At 50.0% G+C, this 17919-nt stretch overlaps 2 protein-coding genes across 3 annotated transcripts in view; both read left to right on the forward strand.

Moving 5' to 3' along the window:
• The window catches only part of LOC135915571 (potassium/sodium hyperpolarization-activated cyclic nucleotide-gated channel 3-like), a 452750-nt gene that overhangs the window by 241343 nt on the left and 193488 nt on the right, over positions 1-17919 (forward strand). The gene's annotated exons all lie outside the window — the stretch shown is intronic.
• On the forward strand, positions 1505-7707 carry LOC135921140 (uncharacterized). The gene is made up of 2 exons (XM_065455788.1): positions 1505-4589; positions 6895-7707. Exon 1 carries the CDS (start codon positions 1596-1598, stop codon positions 2925-2927), a length of 1332 nt encoding a protein of 443 aa, XP_065311860.1. The 5' UTR covers positions 1505-1595; the 3' UTR covers positions 2928-4589; positions 6895-7707.

A 17919-nucleotide genomic window follows, 5' to 3' on the forward strand; every position in this document is an offset into this window, starting at 1 on the left:
TTCCTCACATGCCGGAATAAACGAATATGCGACAGTTTCCAGTAGGCAATTCTTGAAACGTATACAAATGAAAGAGTTCACTCATTCATTAGTATACTGATGTCTTAACTCATGAGTCATAACTTAATGAAGTCTTAACTCATGAAAGAATTAAGACTTTCATTCGTAAAGCAAAAGAAAAAGAAGCGGAATATCTGCTAGTGATATATATAATAATCGTATCAAACCAAACGGAACCAACCTCCGGAATTGCGTAAGCTATCGCTGTCCCTGTCCGTTTAGAACTCTGCGCAAGTGCACCCTCTTTTATTTTTTTTTTCTACACTCCAGCATAACAAATTGAACGACTTCGTATTTTTTTAGCCATGGCCATCTGCTGCTTTACTGCACAGGTACCGCCTTGATTTGAGTGCTTAGAAGCACAAATTAAAGTCAGCAATTACCTTCAAAGAGGCTTGCGATACCCTCCCAAATTAGTCTCCCACACCGAATATCCTTTCTTTTTTAATCCTCTTCATCTTAGGCTTCATTTTAACGACGAGCAGTCGCTCGCAGAAAGATAATTGAGGTGACTAAAAGAAAGTAGAGAAACCTGGATCGCAATCGATGAAGTTGAAAACCGAGACAGAGTGAGTCCAAGCACGGCGAGGATCCAAGGAGCAATTTTCTTTATTTCTCTTTCGGTAGTGCGATTGTTTGATAGTTCGTCAATTGGAATTCGCGTACATGGCCTGGCGCTCTGTCGAAAAAGCCTTGCACCTAACGAAGGTCCTAAAGCATTTTAACTGCGGCCCACATTATTGTTTATTCCTTTTATACGTGGGCTTCCCAGATTTAATTGCTTTTGTGATTCGTGAATTTCACCCGGGGCTTTCGCTATCTTCTACGCATGGCCGTTCTGCCTTCACTAATTGAAGTACTCGAACTACTCCTAATACTCTATAAGACCGGTATCTTTATCTCAAACTGCTTGTCTTAACCTTGTTTGATCTCTAACGTTCTGTGATCGAGTTTGAATGGAAACTTCCTGTGATTTCTTTTTCTTCTTTCACCTAGCAACAGATCGCGCAAAACGACGGCGAGCATCTTTGAATCTCAACTCAAGGCCAGTGGTACGATGACGACGTACTCATGCGCGTCTGCACGGATGTTGCGACACACCACCAAAACGTGTTCAATCATTCATGCGATATTTCCACAAGCTACGCTTGAAAAGCCGTCATCGGCAACTTTTCTCCGGCTGCTCCGCGATCTCCGATACCTTGAATGTGTAGCCTCGAACATTAGCGCACTGCCATTTGGACTACCTTGAAACGTTTCTCATTTGAATACATACTTTGTTGTTTGATATAGTTGCACCGATGGTTTCCTCGACATCGTTTCTTTATGTCAGCCTGTGCTGCGGTTGCGTCTCTGATTCCAGATTTAACGCTATCTTGTTTGCTGTTCTCCACGTCGTTAACGCTATTTACTGTCTAGTCTATTGGGAGGAGGAAGACGAAGTGCTTCTCTTGCGGAACACATCTCGCCCGTCTCTGTGCTTTTCTGGACTTCTCACTGCACCTGTGGGGTCTACCGCCCCCTCCATCGCGGTGATGGATGTGCAACACCCCGAGGATCGTCCCGGTTCCCGTTCACCCACGGACATCGGTTCGAGGAAGCGAGGAAATACATCGAGTGGTAGCGAGGACACAGAGCTGTACTCCGCATCAGGTGACGAGTCATCGGAATACGGCTTTCGACTTGTACAGTACCGCAAGGCCAAACGAAGAATTATCAACTCATCTTCGGCGTCCAGCTCGAACACTGTGAAAACAGCGCCTCAGCGATGGCCTCACTCCATCCTGTTTGTGCCACAGAACGCTACCGACAACCTGCGCGTCCTCAACAGGCAAGCACTCTCCGTGTATCTCGAAAACACTGTGCCAAACGAGATCAAGGATGTGAGGATAAACACAAGGCGAAACATCCTGGCTATCGATGTGATGAACCCGAGCGCGCTGACCATACTCCAACATGTAACGCAGCTGGGAAACATCAAGGTCCGATCTATCATGCCAACGAATGGTGCCACAATTACAGGAGTAATCTATGACATTGACAACGAAATTCCTAATGCAGACCTCCCAGTTCTTATAAAACCAGCAAGTGAACATAACGTCATTGTGCATGTCTGTCGCCTCGGCAACACACGTTGTGTGAGACTAACGTTCAAAGGCGACTGCCTTCCACCCTACGTGAAGGTCGGCCACTTTCGCCACCAGGTTCGACCATTTATTCCAAGACCAATGCAATGCTACAATTGTCAGAAGATTGGCCATGTGAAGGGAGTCTGCAGAAATTCGGCCGTGTGCCCTCGATGTGCCGAACCCCACTCAGAAGACAACTGCAGCGCAATCAAGTTGAAGTGTCCTAACTGTCAGGGTGATCACTGCGCCTCTTCCAAAGACTGTCCCCAGATCAAGAAAGAGATCACCATTCTTAAACAAATGGTGAGAGACAACTCTACCCACAAAGAAGCTGCTGTGAAAGCACGGCGAAGACGACGTCACCGTCGAACGTCTTCACGACGTAAAACATCAAGTTTTCAGGAACAGTCAACTCGTCAAGCCGCATCACCAGTGGAAGTTTCCAGCCCTCCGAACACCGGTGTTGGAAGGGAGAAAACTGCCAGATCTCTCTCCACAAAGGAATGGCCGCCACTTCCATGTACACGACCGCCAGAAGAGCCGCAGAAGAAGCCGCCCCCAGTACATCAAGGTGCTGTATCCGAGGAGTCGCGGAAAACAGATGAGCAAGTGATAGCACTTATTAGGCCTTTAATGAATGCCATTCGCGTGTTGCTAAGCAACATGCACACACCGTCTGCCAAAAGTGCGCTTCAAGTACTGGACGCTCTGAGTCCGGTGCTTGCAACCCTTGCGTAGACCATGGCTCCACAGCCACGGTCTTTTAGGGAAGAGGTCCGACAAGCAGCTATTTTTCAGTGGAATGGGCGCGGACTCAGCGCCTTTCGGATTTCCGTCGCTTCGTGTACGCTAATATGTTTCCCATTATCGTCATTTGCGAGCCGAACTTATCGAACACAATCAGGCTTTCTGGATATGAATTATTTATGTCGTCAACTATTTATGAAAACAGTAAGGTTTTGGTGTGTATTCGCCGTGACCTCACCTACACTCATCAGCCTGTACCACCTAATGACTATAATCAATATATATGCCTAAACGTAAGAAAAAAGAATTTGGCGTTTACTTTTGTGGGCGCCTACCTATCTCCGTCAAGTCGATTTGATTACAAAAGACTCCAAGACATCCTTTCTTCAACCTCCAATCCCTGGGTCATCATTGGAGATTTCAACGCCCATCATACACTCTGGGGAAGTCCGATGATCAACGCAAGAGGCAGAGCTCTGGTATCTTTCGCCTCCAGTAATGAACTTTGGCTGCTGAATGATGGAAGTCCTACCTTCTTACGTGGCTCCACCTACAGCAGCTGTCTTGACTTGGCTTTCGTCTCACGAAGCCTTGTCAGACGTGCAGGGTGGTTTGCGGACATAGAGACGCACGGAAGCGACCACATTCCCACGTACATCAAGATCAGAGGATTGTCCCCTTCCAAAATACGGGATACGATCCAAAGAGTGGACTGGCCTAAATTTCAGTCTATTATGGAAGAGCGCTGCGACGCCAATCCATCTTTCGACTTGGAAGAAGCAATCAAGAGCGCGGTGCAAGACACTATGCGCGCTCTCACATGCTCTTCGAAACTGAACGAATTTGATGTGGAACTAGAACGACTTCGAGCCATCCGACGACGTGCTGAACGAAGATACCGACGTACGAAAACAGTGGACGATTTACGGACCGCCAGGCGCACGCAAAAGAAGATACAGCGCCGGTTAGACAAGCTCGAATCGCAACGTTGGAATGCCTTCTGTGAGTCGCTAGATCCACGCAAGCCTTTATCGCAACTATGGAGAACGGTGCGCGGTCTCCGGACACTCCCCGTACAGCGATTCCCATTCAAGGCGCTTGCCCTCTCTCAAAAGAGATCGGAGATTGACGTGGCAGAGGATTTCTGCGCCAGATTATCCGGCCAACTCACGGCTACCAACATTCCATCGCCTTCGAGTAACTGTCCGCCACCACGTGATCACCGGATGGATCTACCATTCTCAATCCACGAACTTAAGGCAGCATTAGCTTTGTGTAGCCACACATCAGCGCCAGGACCTGACGGAATTTCCTACCGAGCTCTGTGTCACCTGGGGGAGCGAGCGAGAGGACTTCTCCTTGAGGTGTACAATGAATCTTGGACAGATGGCACACTACCAACAACCTGGAAGACAAGTCGCCTTGTTCCACTGCTGAAGCCTGGCAAGTCGCCGTTGGAACTCTCATCATATCGCCCGATCGCGTTGGCGAGCTGCGTGGGCAAAGTAATGGAGAGGATGGTCCTAGGACGCCTGGAGTGGTACTTGGAATACCACAACACTTACCCAGATGCCATGGCGGGCTTCCGACGCGGTCGATCATCGATCGATAACGTCGTCGACCTGGTCACCTACGTTCAACATGAGAAATGCCGTAAGCGTCTCTGCGCTTCTTTATTCCTCGACGTTAAAGGGGCGTATGACAACGTTACGCATGAAGCCGTCATCTGCTCTCGCAGAGGTAGGAGTGGGTGGTCGGATGTTTAAATGGATACGGAGTTATTTATCCATGCGATCCTTTTTTGTAGGCACCGAAGAAGGCCATACTTCTCTACATTACAACTACCGCGGCGTCCCCCAGGGCGGTGTACTTAGCCCTGTGTTATTTAATCTAACACTAACTGCTCTCCTTGAGCACGTGCCAACTACAGTCAGGCTATCAATGTACGCCGATGACATCTGCATATGGACGTCTGCAGTAACACGCCTATACAGTTGCGAGCGAGAATTCAGAGAGCCGCCACACAAACTGTTCTCTACCTTCGTAATCGAGGCCTGGAAATTTCCTCAGAGAAATGCGCACTAGTGCCATTTACGCGCAAACCCATGGCCAACTACAGTGTAATGATAAATGTCCAAATAATACGATGGGTCCGATCGTACAAGTTCCTAGGTGTCATAATTGACAGGGACTTGTCATGGAGCCCACACGTATCATACATGAAAAAACGGTTGACAGGCATCTGTCACGTCCTCAAGTTTTTCGCTGGCAAGACCTGGGGAATGTCTCCAAGTGCGATGTTGCAACTGTACAGGGTGCTTTTCTTAGGATTTCTGCGATACAGCTTGCCAGCAATGATCAACACAGGTAAAACGAATCTACGCACAATACAAAGTCTTCAGGGTCAAGTGCTCCGGATCTGTCTAGGCCTGCCTAAGAGTGCTTCAACAGTGGCTACGATAGCAATCGCTGGAGATCACCTTGTCAGGACCCACATTGAAATTGAAGTACTCAGGACCCATATAAGGCATCTGACCAGGACTCCTCGTCCCCACTTGGCCTCCCTAACAGCGGACAGACCACACACATCTTTCAGCCGGACGATAACGGCATATGATGAATCATTGCCAGCTTGTTTCACCCCGGCTGCGAGACCTTCGATTCCTCCATGGTGCCTCGCTCAGCCAAAAATCAACCTCACAATACCTGGTATCTCGAAAAAAGCTGATCTATCATCGCCAGCCCTTAGACAGCTCACGCTACTACATTTGTACGAGAACTACCGTGATTCTACGCATATTTACACTGATGGATCTGTCCTTCCAAGTAGCTCCGCGGCGGCAATCGTCATACCAGCGAAAGCTACAACAATTAAATTTAAGACGACCCACGCGACAACATCGACGGCAGCAGAGCTCGCAGCGCTCTTTACTGCCCTTGATCAAATTGGTGATGAACCACCACACAAATGGACAATATTCTGCGATTCGAAGGCGGCACTGCAGTCTCTACTGTCACCTTTACGACGCGGACCACACGAACAACTAATATTCCATATTGCAGAGACGTTGCAACATATAAGTGAAGCAGGCCATGAGATCACTTTTCAGTGGCTTCCAAGTCACTGCGGGATTATCGGCAATGAACGGGCGGATCACGCTGCCCGCTCAGCCCATACTGAGGAGTGCCACGTCCCAATTCCTCATTCTAGAACTGACGCAGCACGGAAGCTCCGCCTACTTGCTCGGCAGTGCACCGCGTCGCAATGGAATGAGCCACATTTAAGAAACACGCGACTGTACTCACTTGATCCAACACTAAGTCTTCGAGCGCCATCACAGCTTTGCCGTAGAGACGCCACGCTTTTATATCGACTTTGGTTGGGCGTTGCCTTTACTAAAGCCTATGCATTCCGCATAGGGATGACCGACAGCCCAACCTGTGACCACTGCGGCCGTGAAGAATCAATTGGCCATATTTTGTGCACCTGCCCGCAGTACAGTCCACAGAGGGCATGCCTCAGCCAGGAACTTGACCGACTGGACAACCAACCGCTATCCGAAAAAAGAATTCTGCAACATCGAAACGACCTACCGTCACAGAAGAAGGCCGTGCAAGCGCTATTGCGCTTTTTGCGTTCTACCGGCTTGTGTGAACGACTTTAACTGGAACGCCTTTTGTGTGTGTACCTCCATGTGTGCGTGGTTTTTTTGTTTTTTTTTTCCTTTTTTTTAGCGTTTTCCTCTCTGTCATCTTTGTAACCCCTATCTCCCATCCCCAGTGTAGGGTAGCAAACCGGAGACTCATATCTGGTTAACCTCCCTGCCTTTCCTCTTCATTCTCTCTCTCTCTCTAGTCTATTGGTTTTAAAGCATTTAGTTCTCTTTGTTTTCCTGGATCGATTCAGAAGATAGTTTCAGTTTCACTGTATTCTCCATTCTTCATAACTATTCTGCAGACGAGGGTGCCAAAGTCAATGACTGCAACGAGACCTTCGAACTCTGCGAAAGTGTGCCGTCAACTAACTACCGGCGCTGCCACCGGCAGTTGACGCACTGTCTTCTGGACTGGCCCAGGAAAACAGTTAGACAGGCACAAGGAAACCGCGGTTGTCGAAGAAAGCTAAATTACCGGTGGCACCGCACCGTGTGCTACTGCTAGGTGGTGCGGGGGTGTTCTCGCATTCGGCTCTTGCGGCAGCCAGCTTCCGAGACGCCGTCGTTGAGAGGCTGTGCCTGTGGTCGAGGACGCAGACGCTGTCGCTTGAGGCCTTTGGTCGCAGTGCCTGTGACCAGACGTGGTCGCGTACGCTGCAAGCGGTTCCGAACTGGTCCTTGTGGAAGTGGCGTTCGAAGTACCGTTTAGATCCCGCGTGCAGGTGAGCCACAATGGTAAAGGGAGCGTCATCCATAACTCATATTGCAACCTATACAGAGAATTGCATATTTCGCTTAAAATGTTCGAAGAAACATTTCGCGCTTACCACTATATGCAACATAATTTAACATATTTCTTGTAAAAATACCTAAATTTGTCCATGCCTGCAGTTCACGTTCCTTCACATATTCCTTAGTCATCTATCGCGCCAAGTTTCGGTGGGAACTTGCCGCACTGAGGTAACATGCTGGACTACACCTGGTATACCAAAGCAAATGTTGTTGATTTTGCTGTTGTTTTTTTAAATCCCGTTCCTGGCTCATATACAAATATGGCGTATCGAGCCAGAACAGTGTGGATAGAGCAAACTGATAATACCTAATAAACGACACTAACGAAATTCCAGCATTGATGAAAAGTAAACATGGAGGACATGTGTAAACTGCACGTTACATGCAGGCATAATAAAATGAATCGTGGAGCATCAATGGAAAAGTATGAGAAATAATGCCTCCATTCTTCTCCTCTCTTTTTCTTTTCATTCCACATTTTTTGTTCGGCTCCTTCTTTCACCTCGCGTGAAGTTTTCATTTGACGAAAGGTCACTTTCGACGCAAGCATTCGCACATTTAACTCATTTTCTTACAGCCTTGGCTCAGTGAGAATAAGGTAATTTACGCTCCCAGCGCCGTTTTTATGCAGTGTCAGATTTATGGTCCGGCGGCTCGGCGCCAACTTTATTGTCAGAGACAAGCCTGCGTTAGGTATCGACCCTTCGTGGTACTCGGTGGGAGCCTCCCTGCGACGTAACCCTTGCGCTCCTTGAGGCGCAATCAGCACCCCGCGACATGTGTACCAAGAAGCCGCATAATTTAGCGCGAATCGCCACGGCTGCTTCTTGCTTCTCGGTAATGAGCCTCACATCTCGGTCCTGGACAATCTTGTTCTACACCCCAGACAGCTTCGCAAAGGATGAACCTCGGGCTACGCTGTGGGCCTGCAAGAAACCCTTAGAACGTGCATCGTGCTACGAGGTCTGGGGGTATAATGGATACAGATCTTGTAATGTCTCAGTGTAAACAAAAATAGAATACCTGCGTAATGTAAACGTGAGGATCCGACCGTACCTAGTTGGGCGAGTCATTACTGTTGCACCTTTACTTACAGCGTCAACAAAACAGGCAAAGACTAAAGAGAGAGGACACACGATCGCTGCGTCGTGTCCTCCTTTCCTTATCCCCTTTACTGCCGATGACGAGTTGGCTCATCATGACAAAGCTTGAATTACCTCGTAACTTTGACACATTAATAAATAACGCACAATGTCTTCTGCTGTTACTTTAAACAAGAGCAGTGAAAAGAATTGCTATAAGTATTGCTGGTCTCACACTTTTAGGGATATACGGCAAAGTAAATTGCAGGTAAAAAGAAATACACGTTCTTACTAAGTTTCTGAACTTTCTTCGTGGTAGTTGGGGGGTTAGCCTCTGTAAGTAACGTTCGCACTGTAAGTAAAGTTGCACTATAGGCCTTGTGGTTGTGTACATGTATGGGTCAGCACCATTAGGCTCGCATACAAGAAGAAAAGGAAATTTTTCCAGTAAAATTGCAGAACTTTTTAAAAAATAAATGGGAAGATGTTGTACGTCATCACATGATATTCTGAAGCTCTGAGTCCTAAACGCGGGCAGAGATGATGGCTGGAGCACGGATAATGGCCATCTCATTGTAAGCCAAGTATGTCGCATTTCCGCAATACGGGTAAAAATAGGTCTAACCAATAAAATTAAATTTTGTATGTGGATTCACTAATGAAGAAAGCAAATTAAATGCAAGCAAATAACGGTATGTTTGCGCAGGATTAAGATTTATTTATGAGGTAAAGTAGATACCTCGGTGCCTTCCGATCGAGTATCGTATGGACTAACCGAAACACACAAAGTTGGATGAGCTGACTAGTGTAACTTAGGTGATATAAAATAGTGGATCTCTCTTTTAATATCGTCTGAGTCCCTCTTTTTGCCCTGATTTATTCTTCGTTGCCACTATCTCGGCTTGATCTTCCCGGATCTTGGGGACAAGAATCAGGGGAAGCGTCGAAGTGACAAAATATTCTTCGGGGCTTGCTGAGAGATAATTCTGCCGCCATTGCATTCGCATCTGTTGCATTCGCCTCGGTCAAGAGAAAGTCATGTTAACTAAGGTAATTGCGGCTTGCTTCTATGACATCTTCAGAACGTTATGTGGCCACTATAATGTGTGTTCGATTAGCGAAACCTATTTTTTTAATTGAATAAGAATATTCGAGGAAAACGATTGTAGTATATGAAACCGAATATGGAACATTTCTAATTTCTGGAAAAGTGGAACGAAAAGTTACTCGTGCTCTGCTCCAAAGAAAAACCCTGTTTACATTATTTGATACATGTAATGCTGTTAATAACTGGATCTCCGGTCAACTGAGAAGCTACTAATTGAGAAACAAAGTCAAGTGCAGCCATAGCTGTTGCACGTTGACGGTGAAAATAATTTAATAAATGGGTGTTTGTGGGGGGGGGTAACAACTAGTCCCAGATGTGTTATGCGTAGCTCACCAATGAAGCTAAGGACACTAGGAACGCCTTTACAAACTGCGTGACAGTGCCCACACACAGAAACAGTTCGTGTGTATCGTGTGCACATGTGTGTGTGTATGTTGGTGGGATTTTCTTCCTTTTATTTTCTTTCCTCTCTCACCAATCACATCCCCTTGCCCCTCCCCTAGTACAGGGTAGCCAGCCGGAGATAATCTCTGGTTAACCTCCCTGTCTTTCCTTTGCCTCTCTCTCTCTCTCTCTCTCTCTCTCTCTCTCTCTCTAAGGGCAATAATACAGCAGAACGCATCGCTATGAAGAAATCCAAACATGGTGAAATTGGCCAAATAATAAATTGCCTCGTCTACATAGACAGTAAGATAGTAGCCTGCCCGAGGCGAGACGTGCTTACTCAACAGCTAGTAACTATGGCACATAAGTGGCCTCCTCCATGTGTTGGTTCAGGAACTGGATCGTCTGCGCAACAACCACCGGTTCTCCGGCGCCAGAATCATTCAAGCGAATTTCCTTATACAGCAGTATTTCTACGTGCAGGCGGTAAACATCCGAAGGTCCGAATATTCGCATGCCCCTAGCGGCCACTGTATCGCAGTTTTCGACCAAAAGAGCGCCAAAAAGGACGGACTGCCAAATTACGCACGTGGCACATCAGTTGTGAATCTTATGTCTGATAGACAAAACTCACAGGGTGCCTGTTAGTCAGCACCATCTCTATGTCCTCTTCAGTGTTTCCTTTGCCTTTCACAGGTCCACCGCTTTCCCTAATGACTATCAGAGCGTTTCGGCAAGATCGCGTTGACATATACCAAATATACCTGCGTATAATAGCTGAAATCACCTCTCCTTTTTTCTTCGTGTTTTGCTTCAAGATTTCACCAGAAATATGGGCTATGGGGACTGTAGTCTTGCTGTTCACTATATAAGGCTACTTGGAAGTGTCACTACGGCTCACAGGCTATTACGGTACACCGTCGAGCACGCTGTCGCGGACTCGATTGCCGGCTGCCTCGGCTTAGCTCGTGCTGATTGAGGTGGAACGCGAAGTAAAGCTTTTGTATTGTTTGTGCACTTTGACGTCAGTGGCAATCGTTATCTCATTCCCGTCCAACGTTAGCTCATCCTACGCCGACATGTAGAAATTGAGCTTAAAGAACAAAACGAAAGACCAACAGCGATTACTAAACAATCCTTGTGAGCCTGATTTCCGGTCCGTATACCGTGTTTTGACGCTCTTCCTTAAGGGCCACGTCTTAAGTGGCACAAGTAGGTGAAATACAAGGACGTTTTATGTGCAGCAGTGAGCTTTTGTTTATTTTACTGCGGCAGAAGCTTTCTCGCCACTTCTCGCAAAGAACAGGAAAGAAATAAAGATAAAGGAACGGCGAGCTTACCTAGTTCAAATATTTTCATTCCTGTCACCATAACTGCTTAGATGTGAGAGCAAACAGACACGTGTTATCTACACGCTAGCGTCAGGAAAAGGGCCACCGAGAGGAACCAATAAACAGATAAGACAATCCGGAACGCGAAGACTCTTCTACGGCCACATTATATTGCAGCACCGCAGAAGAGAGCCGCGTGACCGCTCTGATCACCAGCATCCATCATGCAGCCTTCCGAACGAGAAACGACGAAGTCCCCTCTGCGTTGGGTGAGCCGACAGATATGCAAATGCACGGCGCACACGAGGCCAGAGGCCACGCTGTACACGAGGCACCGGCACAGCGATAGTCCTCACGAGAATCTGCCCGAGTACAAGGAGCGGGGGGGGGGGGGGGGGGGTTGAACAGCTGCGCCGAGCCACTCATGCTTGCGCAACGAGGCAAAAGCCAGGCAAGTGAGCGGAGCACCGAACGGAGCAATCTGGCTGCACAGAGCGCTCACTCGCTCGCGCGCGCGGACAAGCCAACTTGTTCCAACTCCCCGGCCGATATTCGGCGAGCGAAAGTGAACCCGATAGGGCCCCCCCCCCTCCCCCCCAATCCCTCGTCGCGCGCTGGCTGTATCGTCTCTGTCTCCTTTCGGCTCGCTTAGCCACCGCCACGTCGTCCCCGTACGCGAAATCAATACCCTGCACAGAACGCACGCACTCGCGAATCCCCCGCACACGCATACATATACACTCCATCGCCGTTACGTGTATCCTTTGTGTGTCCCGTTTCGGGAGAGGCCAGCGGCAGGAGCGTCGTCGTCACCGCTCGGAATTGCTGCTCGGTGCCTTTTTTTTTATGCCCGTTTTCCCTTTCCTTCGCGACCTCCTCGTTTCCTTCGCCTCGCGCAATGCCCCATTCGCTCTCGGAGTGGCGCACACAATCGTCCTTCGGCAGATAACGCGATCGGAGGGAGCGCAAGTCTACAAGCAGCACGTACGAGGAGGTAGAAGCAGCATAGTAGTAGTAGTGCGCGGGACAAAAGTAAAGACGACCCGGGAAGGAAAGAAGGGGAAGTTGGGGAAAGTAAGGGAAGGGCCATCAACGGCGCGTTACCACGAGCGACCGGCGGCGGAGGGCGCTGGCGGCGGGGCGCGCGAGCGCACGCCGCGCGCTCTCCTGGAGCGTTGGCGCCGCGCACCTAGCGCCCGAATCGGGAGAAAAAGTTTCTCCCGCCGCCCAGTGCGCTTCCTGGGCCGGTCCATAGCGGTCGCGATGGACTTCGGCTGAAAGGGGGCGGCGCTTTCGCCGAACCCGGTCTGGCCGAAACCAACTCGGCGGCCTCTTCCAGCTCACTCGAGAGTGCATTTCGTTTCGACGGATTCGAAGACGGATCTTCGTCGGCTTTACTTCCTTTGATTTCGGACACCACGTGATCTTTTTCTTCTTTTCGTTTCTTTTTTTGCCGCCAGTCGTCCCATCAAGTTCACCTGTTTAGTTTCTTGTGCGTTCCAAATCCCCCCCCTTCACCTCGTGCCGACCGTGCCACTTGCTGATTATTCTTCCGTGACTCCCGGGGCACCCCGTCTCCATCGAACGATGTGGCGTTGAAGTATCAATCGCCGGAGATGCACCACCAGAAGTGCTCCTGATGAGTCGACCCGCCACTGAGGTAACGAACAGTCTTTGAAACGCGTCTGGCGCACGGTTTGGTGTTGCGACGGTGAAGATCACTGCAACAGAAAAAGCAACTTGTGATGCTCTCGCCCTTCAGTTGCGGAAGATTTCATTTGAGAGATCTGCAGCGAGCAGAGTCCCCTTTCGACGAGTTCAAGTCAAGAAAGCGTTCCAGTGCATTCGTACCTTCGCAGTAAGCCAGCGGAACTGGAATCATCATCGTCAGCGGCAGAAGCAGCATCGGCAGTAGCAGCGTAGGCAACCGATCCAGTGGCCAACAAGAAGCATCGAACCACCGCTATCGTCTGAGCATTCCTCGGCGCATCTTATAGAGTGCGTATTGTAGACGGCGAAATACCATAGAATGACATTGCACGTACAATACGACGGACTTGCACGTATTTCCGACATGTGTAACTTTTTCCCTTGAACCGCTTTATAGTACACATCGAAACGCAAGTTGCAAACGTAGTAATGTTTTAAAGGTTACGCAAGAAGGCAATTCACCGCATGATCTACCGTGTTAAGCACATTTAAGCGACAATTTCGCTTCCACGAAGTGGGAGAAAGCACGTTCGTGTACAAAAGCTCTTGCCGTATCAGTGTAATTGCGCTCAACGAAGCTTACGAAAATTAAGAAAAAGAACGTTCTTTCCAAAACGAAGCCTTTTAATCTTTCATAAAAAGGACGACGGCTAATGCTCGAATCCGTAAGGGCACTGTCGCAGTGTTTCTTTTGAGTGCCCGGAATTTCGGGGTGCCGCCATCTTGTTGCTAAGACACTTTCGGCCATGCAACAGCGAACTGTAGGAACGCTGAAAGTGCAAGTAACAGGAAAGAAGCGCAAGCACAGATGCTGGCCTTCGGGACCGCAAAAATCAAGCCAACGCTGACCACAAACCTGATTCATTGCGGCAAGCCCGAAACGGAGTTGGGTTCGGGAGAAGAGTTTTCCTCGCAATATCGTTAGCGCTTTCCAGAGGAAGAGAGCGAAGAAGCAATAAAACTTCTCCGGCGGACTGCCTCTCCGACGACTCAGTAAGCCCCGCTTCGTATCAACGGGAAGCGAAAGCAATTTACGCAAAAGGGGAGAAGAAAAAAAAAACGAAGGATCCCGAGGGGCAAATCGAACACCAATTACCAGTGCAACGAAGAAGAAAAAAATATAAACACGAGTGACCAAACGGTAACACACTTCAAGTGTTTCTTCCCGCTCCCGGAAGCGCTCTTTTCTCTCAACCCCAGAGAACTCCTGAAGTAGGAACTAACAAGAAGGAGGCCTACCGCGCGCGCTAAAAGCGCCGCATCACCTTTTCCGCAGGTAGCAGGGAATCCTCTTCCCTTCATTGTCAGCACCTTCCCAGAAAAACAACAACAACAACATCAGAGTAAGACACTGTGAAACTTCCTTCCATCCCCTCCGGTATGTGAAAGCCCTCGAGCCCTGTTAGACTTCCCCTACGGAACAGAAGACGGAACAGCAGAAGCCTCCTCCAGCGACAACAACCCTCAGCGCAGTCCTCTAGCTCGTCCTCAAACGGAGCTGAACATAGGAGGCGGTGGCGTGAAAGCGGCGGTTAACAGTAGTAGACGCAGCAGCAGCGAAGGACCGAGAGACCTGCCTTCGGGGAACGTGTCAAGGGCGCGAGTCGCACCACTGCCAGGAGAGGGTCCCAGGAGTGCCGGTGGCGTCAGAGACGGAGTCGGCAGGGGGGCCGACCCCTTCGTCCAGAAGCCGCCGTCGCCGCCGGAAACCGGGACTTCCTTGGAGTCTGCCGTCGTCGCCGTTCGCGCGCGGTCCCTCGTGAGTGGTGGTGTTGTACAGCGGGGCGCCCTCGGAATCGAGAGCGCCTCCGAAGCGGCGAGCCTCCTCTCATGAAGGGAGCCTGGTCCTCGCCCGTCATGTCCTTCCTAAGACGCGGTCAGCAACGTCGCCGGCACTCCGCGTTCGCCGCGGGAACACAGCGCTACGAGCTGGTCAGCCGGCACCCGCCTCCGCTGCCTCAGCGCCAGGACAGCTACAGGACAGTGTGCGTACCATTGTCTTCCTATACTGCGCTATATACACGCACGGCACGCTATGGTGCACCCTCTCCGCACGTGGCACTGGCCGCCGCTTGTAGGTGGCAGAACAATAAAGAATAGAGAAGGGCCGTCTGGGCGCTTCGCTAGCGACTTCGCGCACGTCATGTCTATCGACCGTTCCCAACGAACGGTCGAAACCTGGAAACTCAACGGTGCATGCCATAGTGCGAAAAGCTTGCTCAGAGGTTGCCTTGCCTGAATGACTTTCGAGACACGTGCGTGCTTATTGACTCGGCACGCTGGCTTCGCGGCTTGTGGTAATAATTGCCAGGCTGCAGAAGCTCTTTCCGAAAGCAGAAAACTCAAGAATGTTGAGATTTATTTAAATGATTTAGAACAACGGAACGTTCTGGCTCACAGCATGCTTTTCCTTTCGGACCTCTTCACAACGCGCGAAATGTCGCTAGCGATGCCCAGACGACTAAGAGCTTGTCGGCATTGCACTGCATGACTTTTTTGCACACAAATGCGGGGCATGCTGTCAACCAAGAGTGAAGGACGTCTCTTTACCGGTTTTTAACGCCGGCTCTTGCGCACACGTTGGCGATTTGAGATCTGTATTAGGTGCCAACTGTTCGTGAAAAGCCACTCACAAAATTTTGTTCTGGTCTTTGAACATAACCAAGTGAACACTACTACGAACTGTTGTCTCTTACATTTCTTTTTTCCCGTCCGACAACACTGGAGGCTTGATATAGGCCAAATATGGCACCGTCACATTGGTACAGGGTTTTCCTATCTGATAGGAAAAGTTCAGTAAGGATTTTGCCACTGCCTTCTTAATCCCAAACTGCTGGAAGAACTACTTTTTGCCTCATCGCGATCTATTCAGCCTCGTCTGTCTATAAGCAACTATGCCTATTGTAGAAGGAAAGCTACCTTACTACGGTCATTTGGACGCTGTCGCTTCGACCGCATCTGTGGTGGTGACTCCATCACCCTGGCATCATCTGCATTTTCATATTGTTACGTAGGAAGACACCGACGAAAAGCTATTTAGAAGTATATTTACAAGGCTATACGCCGCAGTTGACCAAGAGGCAACAGCCCGCGCTAGCTTCCAATCGTCGTCTTCTTCTTCTTCCTGCTCGGCTCTTGGTCATTGGGAATACTACCCCGTAGCACTACCCCCGGCGGCAAAAGCGCCGTCCCGGAGCGACTAAAGGCTGGACTCTGAAGCAGTGTAGTAGCTCTTGAGCCTACTGACGTGCACGACATCACTAGACGCCAGAGTAGATGACGAGGTTGAGCTCACAGGAGCAATTTCATAAGTCACAGGCGTCACCTGGCGCAGCACGCGGTAGGGCCCTGTGTATCGCGAAAGGAGCTTTTCGGAAAGTCCAACGTGACGACAGGGCGACCACAGGAGCACGAGTGCACCAGGCGAAAACTGTACGTCATGGTGGCGGGCGTTGTACTGACGCTGCTGCGTGGTTTGCGAGTCCGTCAGTCGAGCACGGGCAAGCTGGCGTGCATGATCGGCGAGGGCGATGGCGTCGCGCGCATACTCGGTTGTTGAGGTCGCAGCAGGAGGAAGTACCGTGTCAAGGGGCAAGGTCGGTTCGCGACCGTAGAGTAGATAAAATGGAGAAAATCCGGCGGTGTCGTGCCGGGAAGAATTGTAAGCAAAGGTGACGTAAGGAAGGGCAACGTCCCCGTCGTGGTGGTCCTTCGAAACGTACTTGGACAGCATGTCGGTAAGAGTACGGTTTAAGCGCTCTGTCAGGCCATTGGTTTGAGGATGGTATGAGGTAGTCAGCTTGTGTTGAATAGAGCAGGAACGCACAATGTCGGCGATAACTTTCGAGAGGAAGTTACGACCACGGTCAGTAAGCAGCTGTCGCGGGGCGCCATGCACTAAGACAATGTCACGCAAGAGAAAGTCCGCGACGTCAGTGGCGCAACTGGTAGGAAGAGCCCGCGTGATAGCGTATCGGGTGGCGTAATCAGTTGCGACGGCTACCCATTTGTTCTCAGAGGATGACGTGGGAAAGGGACCGAGGAGGTCTAATCCAACACGAAAAAACGGTTCCACAGGGATGGGGATCGGCTGGAGATGACCGGAAGGTAGCACCTGAGGCGTTTTCCGACGCTGGCAGGGATCACAGGCAGCAACATAGCGTCGGACGGAGCGAGCAAGACCAGGCCAATAGAAGCGGCGGCGGACGCGGTCGTACGTGCGGGTTACGCCAAGATGTCCTGCAGTGGGTGCGTCATGCATCTGAAAGAGCACAGTCTGTCGTAGATGTTTTGGCACGACAAGAAGAAGATCAGGGCCATCAGGCAGGAAGCTCCTTCGGTACAGAATGCCGCCCTGGAGGACATATCGGCGAACGGATGCGTCGGTAGGTGTAGAGCGCAGACGCTCGATGAGTACTCGCAGCGATGGGTCTCGGTACTGCTCATCGGCGATGTTAGCGAAGGCAGACACAGAGAAAATGCCGTCGGCGGTACTACTGTCGGCGTCGTCAGGCTCGTCTACCGGGTAGCGAGACAGGCAGTCAGCGTCCTTGTGTAGTCGACCAGATTTGTAGGTGACAGAGAACGAATATTCTTGGAGGCGTAAGGCCCAGCGACCAAGTCTTCCTGAAGGGTCTTTCAATGAGCATAACCAACAAAGCGCGTGATGGTCTGTGATGACGGAAAAGGGTCGGCCATATAAGTATGGGCGGAACTTCGCAACGGCCCAAACTAGGGCCAGACACTCACGCTCAGTGATGGAATAGTTGCGCTCCGCGGGTGAGAGGAGCCTGCTGGCGTAAGCGATAACACGGTCGTGGCCACGCTGGCGTTGTGCCAGTACTGCGCCAATACCGTGACCGCTGGCATCAGTACGGACTTCGGTAGGCGCAGAAGGATCGAAATGGGCCAGAACGGGAG

The sequence above is a fragment of the Dermacentor albipictus genome, chromosome 1 (genome assembly GCF_038994185.2).
Source record: "Dermacentor albipictus isolate Rhodes 1998 colony chromosome 1, USDA_Dalb.pri_finalv2, whole genome shotgun sequence".
NCBI lineage: Eukaryota > Metazoa > Arthropoda > Arachnida > Ixodida > Ixodidae > Dermacentor > Dermacentor albipictus.

Coding starts and splice junctions, on each gene's coding strand:
- LOC135921140 (XM_065455788.1), top strand. CDS start 1,596: ATGGATGTGCAACACCCCGAGGATCGTCCCGGTTCCCGTTCACCCACG.